Below are 6730 nucleotides of genomic sequence, written 5' to 3'. Positions count from 1 at the left end.
GGATATTTTTGAATTAATTATGTAGTTTAGGTAAAAAGGTGACCAATCAAATGTCCTAGTTTATTCTTAAACTTATAAGATGGCATGTATAAGAAAGAAAGCTAAACATGTGCTAAAAATAAGTTGAGATTGGTGAGAGGTCATCCCTATATATAATTCTTTGATTGTATCTATATATATATATATGCTTTAAAATCTCTGCTTCTATCTTTTGGTTGTGAACTGAACACACTCATCACTTGTGAAATCAAAACATACCTCTATGATCATCAACAAGTACTTAGAAAGATACTTATAAATTATGTAACATTCATAATTATACGTTTGTTAATATTATTTAATTAAAAATAATTATACATTTGTTAACAATAATTAAAAATGTAAAATAAGATAAGTAGTAATTAAAAAATATAAAATAAAATAATTTTAGATTGTTTTATAATTTTTATTGTTTCTCAAATATTCTTTTATAATAAATACATTTCAAGTCTTTGCTAATTATGTCTACTTGTTAGTAATTAATTTATATTTAAATATATATGTCATAATAATTGTATGTAAATAGAAAGAGTATGAAAGTGTAAATCCATAAATTCGGTATAAGAGTGCACAAAAATAGGGGTGCATGTAGTTTGGCCCAGTCCGAAAATAGGAGCTAATTTGGTATGATTTTATTAGGTCTAAAGTTGGATAAGTATCTCAAAAATAGATCCGGTCATTATTTTGGATCGAATCTGAATCAAGGCGAAAAAGAAAACTAAAAAAAGTATATATATTTTAAATTAATTTCAATATTAGGTTATATTAATTATAGGCTTATTGTTTTATTTTTAATCACACTTGTTGAATTAGAAAATAGATCAAAGAAGTATTAAATTAAAATTTATAGACAAATTTAAGTTCAAATATAGATATCAACTTTTCAATAACAAATTTCTTCTTTATAAATAATTAAATAAGCGCATCATAAATAAGTTTTTTTATAAATAATTTTTTTTATAAATTATTGTTAAAATTTTAAAGACTCCGTTTTCATTTGATTTGGACTCAATATAGTTGTAATCCAAAAATATTTAAGTTTTATTGGATTTAGGACCGAAATAGAATAAAAAAAATAAACCTGATGTATATTTTAAAATTAAATTTAGATCAAAACAAACCCAATTTTACCCTACCCATAAACGCCATGCACAAAAGGTTTTGTTTTCTAGCAAAGATATGTAACCAAACACCACTAACCTTTGGACTCAAATATTAGGAGTGGATACCCCCACCACGTGTATTATGACACCACTCTTTTGTCATCTAAGGAACTTAAAGATCTTTGTTAGATTTAGATGCACAATATATATTGTGTGTTCATCCAAGCCATATCATAAGATTTGATGTTTCCTTCATTTTTCACATTCAAGTACCATGTTTCGTTGGAACCTAACCAATATGTGTTGGAGATAATTTGCACTCTCTCTCTCTCTCTCAAAATTTGAAGGGTGAGATTAAAACTTTCCTCTGTATACCATAAGTAGCAAACAAAATCCATAACTATAAGGAAATAAAGTAGAGTATACTTTAAGGAAAGATTTTGAAATGATTTTAATGATCTTGATTTTTTTTTAGCATAATTTTACAGCTTGATATAAAATAAACAAATTCAACTAGGAAATTAAATATTTTCCTATCAATATCAGTCATTTAAAAAAATTACATTTTATTCTAAATTCTAGACTTTAAACCTCCAAAAAGTGAAGTTAAAAAAATAATTTTATACTAAAAAATTAACTAATATTGTATATTAACTAATTAAAAATTAATTCTCTACTATATTTATTCAAAAGAAATTTAAGCAGTATAACAAAAAAGAAACGGTTGTACAAACTCTAAAAAATACGAAATTTTTTTTTGAAATATGTTTGTCTTCATCATACTTACTAATGTTAAAGTATTCTTTTATGGAATTATTTATCACCATTATTTTTATTATATTGTTTAAGTATTAACCTTTTTGTTTTAATTCAATATCAATTCCCTAGTAGTATATGAATTATGAAATACACATAAGAGTTGCTGTAAGACCCTCAAGTAGAGGAATAACCAGAAAGCATAAAACACAGAAAGGATAACAGATTCTACAGACGGAACACTATAACATAAAGAGAAAAGGATAAATCGATCTCTATCTTTTTAGTTTGTAGACATTTAAGTCTCTAAGAATTTAAAAATATATTTAAATTTTTGACATTTTTAAAATCTGGACATATCAATCTTTAAGTTTAATTTGTCCAATTTTAAAAATTCTGTTACGTGTACATCCATATCAACCATGTTAGTACAATAGGAGTTACGTTTGATTTTTTCCTTGAGTCTGACAGACCCATGTGAACATGAGGGATCAATATGTCTAGGTTTTGAAAATATTAAGAACTTAAATGTATTTTCAAATCCTCGATAACCTAAATGTCTGAAGATCAAAAGGTCAAAGAATTATTTGTCCTTTTTTCTAACATAAAATCAGAAATATTGTAAAATCAGGGAATGATCTTAGAAGTGTTAGAAATAAATAAGGATATTTTTTTGTACGTAGAGAATAATAATAAAATTCTAATTCATAATAATTTTGATGGCAATGCCAAAAGAAATTATTGTATAGTTATTGTTTAGTATTTGAATGTATATGATAAGATAGGTAAAAATAAAAAATTAATAAAATATACGTATCATGTATATTTTGTTGTTGTTTTTATATTTACTATTCGTATTATAATTCCTTCTCTTTTGAGATCGAAATCTTGCTGTAACAACTATCAAACAAAATAATACTAAATGATTTGATGGCTACTAACTAATTTAGAAGAGAATCCGACGTAAAAATGTTTAGTCTTAAATCAATGTATGCTTATTAATATTCCATGGTTATGTACTTCATTCGGTTAGAGCGTTGGTTTTAGGGATGACAATGGATTTCTATGGGTAGAGGATCCCTTCGGCTCGTCTCATTTTTGTTTAGTAAAATGTCTTCCATCTCTGTCCTATTCCTATCAGTCTCATGTATTTTTTTGTAAAAAATTTAAATTTATTTTAAAAAATTAATACAACTATAATAAAATCATATATAATTCAACTAAATATATCAAATCAAATACAATTCAAACACAAATTTAATCAATGTTTTTTTTTTGGTCATCTCTAGTTAGTCTTATGGGTGGAAGGTCGCGAGTTCAAATCTCCCAGAACCAAAACAGATTATTCTTGTTTTGCTATTCCAAGATTTTAATCAATGTTTCCTTGATGATGATATTTCATTTTCAAAAGAGCACAGCTGGGAAATAATCATATAATTAATACCTCCTCACCTCACCTCATATTTTTCTCTTATTTTCCTCTTGTTATTAATTTCTTGTTTAGACTTCTACTCTTCCAAGAGATCAAACATCTCCTTCAATGTTGTTGGCTTGTCATTGCATTATTGAGCAATTCTATCTATCTCTCTTTTCCTCTCAATTTATGTCTACTCTTGCAATGTATCATTTCTTACTACCCACCATTCATCATCCTCTTCAAGAAAACTCCTCTGTTTGCTTTTTTTTTTTCCTTCTCTCTGTTGGTATGTGCCCCTTAATCATTTCATATCTTTAGCTTTTATCCATGGCATTCAATATGATTATGATTATTTTTTTGTGCCACAAACTTCAGCATGGAATTATTTTCATGTTCTAAGGGAATAGGACTCATTTTTTTTTGTTACTTGTGTGATTTAGTGTTGTAAATTGTTTCAAGAGTTCTGGGTGCAACATCAAAAGAAATAAACATAGATTGCTGATTTTAATTTGGATATAAATTCCATGGTGTTAATAGAAAAGGCATCTATTATGATGGAATTTCGACAAAATAGTTTTTTCTCATTTAAAATATGCGTTTTGTTTGTATATTTATTTTTAATAATTTTTATTTCTAATATTATATTATTGGATATCCTCAATTCTCAAGCTTCTACATATTGATAATTTGCATAATACTATGGAAAGGGTTAATGCATCTGATAAGAAAGAATAAGGCTAATTATAAATAAGTAAATAACCAAATAATAATTTTCCCTTCATCACACTAATGCATGGATCTATGAAGAAATTTACTATAAGTTGTTGGATGGAATATTACTGTGTAGGTTACTTGTTAAGAAACAGGAATGGGTGCAAGGAAAGGTTGTTGGATACTATTCAAGCAGAAAAAGAAACCCAAAGAAGATAAATCCCAAGAAGAAAAGGTGATTTCTCCATAATTTTCTCCAAAAATACTATATGTATACAGAATATCAGTTGTTATGTATTTATATATAAATACATGTGATGTTTATTTTTAATATGTATTTATTTTAAATTGTATTGTATACAAATAACTGATTTGGTAGTTGTGTATACGTAGCATCTATGCACTTTTCGGAATAATTAGTTAACCAAGTTGCACTTAAATCTGTTAAATTTACTATATATATCTTAAGTAAAAATAACAACTAAGAATTGAATTTTTAAAAGTTCCCTTCAATTAAAATTTTTAACTCTTGGTTTCTCACCGGTCCTTGAATATAGGTAAACCCTAGCGAAGAAAAGATAAACGAAGAATCGTTGAATGGAAAGCAAAGCAGTAATGAAGAGTCAAGTAGCATGATCCCTAATGAAGGTGGTTTGATAATGGATAGAACAGTTCCTTCAAGGTTGATTGATAATATTGCTGCTACAAGGATCCAAAATGCATTTCGCTCTTTTATGGTACAGTTTTTACGCATAACCCTTTTTAATTGACAACTGTATTTTATGCAGATATCGAGTGTGTTATTGGTTATAAAGTGAGCAATTTGGTGAGAAATCTAACATATCCAAATCCAAATATAATGGCTTTTCAATCCAAAATTGATTTATCCATGTAAAAAAAGCATTTCATGTTGCTTATAGTAGGAAAGTAAACACAAGATCTTGACAAATTGTCACAAAAATATAATTGCTAGAAACTTGGCTGCATTTCTCCATGTTTTGATGAAACAAACCTGTGTTCTTTCTAATCTTCCTAACAATTCCTTGTTGGTTTCATAGATCAAGTTTAAGTACCATGTAACAATGCACCGAATTGAATTAATATAATTTAGCATACCAATTTGAATCATGGGAGATGAACATAAATCATTATTTAAATTATACCACCAAATATTTCTCATAAAAGAACATTAAATGACACCCCTTCTGGCATACTATGCAGGCAAGAAGAACATTAAACCATCTAAAGGGAGCAGAGAAATTTGAAGCTTTGATTCAAGATCACCTGGCCAGAGAGCAAACAGCAACTGCATTAAGCTATATACATTCATGGAGCAGAATACAAGACGAGATTAAAGCTCGCAGAATCTGTATGATAACAGAAGCTCGTGTTAAGCAAAGGAGATTGGAAAGCCAGCTAAAACTCGAAGCTAAGATTCATCAGCTAGAGGTACACATTGTTTCAACCATCTTCTCGCAATCACTTGGTTTCTGTCTGTTTCTTATAATGCTGTTTGGTAAAATGCATGCTAGGTGGAATGGTGCGGCGGTTCAGAAACAATGGAAGAGATAATTTCAAGGTTATATCAGAGAGAAGAAGCCGCAATTAAACGAGAGCGAGCCATGGCATATGCCTTCTCCCATCAGGTACAAACCTTGATCTACTTGCACCACATCACATACCAATTGTTATAAAGAATTCCATCACATTTCTAAAAGCATGCCTTAATTATTGCAGTGGAGGCCAAACTGTAGCCAATATTTCGGTCAGGCTTCGTATAGTCTCGGTAAGGAAAGCTGGGGTTGGAGCTGGACGGAGCGTTGGGTTGCGGCGCGGCCTTGGGAAATCCGGGTACGAGTTCATACCTCCAAGGTAAAGAAACTCAATAGCCTGCAGCAAAAGTCCAAGTTAGATAAGATGGATGACAACAAGAGCAAAGGAAAAGAAAACGACACTTCGGAGTTGTCAAATAACTGTATACCTGAATAGGGTCATTTCTTTTAAGGCCTATACTATTTTTTCGGTTTGTTGTGTTTGTTTAACTACTTGGCTTGGTGAGAATCTACCATTTGGTGTGTACATTGCATTAGTAGAGATGCTATGGCTTTTGCTTCATAATGTATTGCCTAGTATTTCAAGGTTGCACTAAAAGAAGTAAAGAGTTAAATATCCATAATTTCTATTAGAAACCATAAGCACGCAACCAATTTGAACCGTTAGCACATACTGATTCATAAGTTCTTGAAATGGATTGAGAAATCCTCACTCAAGGAATCAACAAGTTCTAACTGAATAACAATGTATGAATTATAGTCCAAAGAAAATTTCTGAAGAACTACATGGCTTGAGTATAAAGTGAAAAACCATACTAAATTCTCATAATAGTGCTTAGATTCTCTGCTTTCACCAATTTGGTATTGTGGTCCTCGAGTCATGGATCTCAGGACCAAAATGGTGGAAGTCATGGATCTGAGAACCATTATGGGAATTCAGTCGTAAAAACCATAACAATATGAGCATAGCTACACAAAATTGCGTCAAAGGGAAAACCACAAAACATTTGATATATGCAACTATGCAAGATCCGCAAAACTGTTAGAGACGTTAGTTTGTTACATATTCTAGTTATACTCGAAAACACACTTAAAAAAATGCAAAAACTGAAATTTCCAAGATAAAGTTGTTTGATACAGGTCCAATTAAA

The 6730-nt window shown here is 29.4% G+C and overlaps 1 protein-coding gene and 1 long non-coding RNA gene across 2 annotated transcripts; one reads left to right on the top strand and one right to left on the bottom strand.

Annotated features, from left to right (window-relative positions):
• Nucleotides 1-3403: 3403 nt before the first annotated feature.
• LOC130941655 (protein IQ-DOMAIN 10-like) lies at nucleotides 3404-6120 on the top strand. The gene is made up of 6 exons (XM_057870214.1): nucleotides 3404-3601; nucleotides 4163-4261; nucleotides 4584-4763; nucleotides 5248-5475; nucleotides 5559-5672; nucleotides 5764-6120. Exons 2-6 carry the CDS (start codon nucleotides 4184-4186, stop codon nucleotides 6013-6015), a joined length of 852 nt encoding a protein of 283 aa, XP_057726197.1. The 5' UTR covers nucleotides 3404-3601; nucleotides 4163-4183; the 3' UTR covers nucleotides 6016-6120.
• LOC130941656 (uncharacterized) lies at nucleotides 5318-6247 on the bottom strand. Its single transcript, XR_009070688.1, has 2 exons — nucleotides 6008-6247; nucleotides 5318-5916 (listed from the first exon to the last, which is right to left on the bottom strand). It is a non-coding gene; the product is annotated as an uncharacterized LOC130941656 (long non-coding RNA).
• Nucleotides 6248-6730: the final 483 nt, after the last annotated feature.

The sequence above is a fragment of the Arachis stenosperma genome, chromosome 7 (genome assembly GCF_014773155.1).
Source record: "Arachis stenosperma cultivar V10309 chromosome 7, arast.V10309.gnm1.PFL2, whole genome shotgun sequence".
Taxonomy (NCBI): domain Eukaryota; kingdom Viridiplantae; phylum Streptophyta; class Magnoliopsida; order Fabales; family Fabaceae; genus Arachis; species Arachis stenosperma.
This window is presented reverse-complemented; position numbering and strand designations above follow the sequence as displayed.

Bases quoted from the DNA above. Each gene is read 5' to 3' on its own strand.
- LOC130941655 (XM_057870214.1), top strand. From the start codon at position 4,184: ATGGGTGCAAGGAAAGGTTGTTGGATACTATTCAAGCAGAAAAAGAAA. The intron at 4,764-5,247 runs GTACAGTTTTTA...CATACTATGCAG, and splicing joins ATGCATTTCGCTCTTTTATG to GCAAGAAGAACATTAAACCA. The intron at 5,673-5,763 runs GTACAAACCTTG...TAATTATTGCAG, and splicing joins CATATGCCTTCTCCCATCAG to TGGAGGCCAAACTGTAGCCA.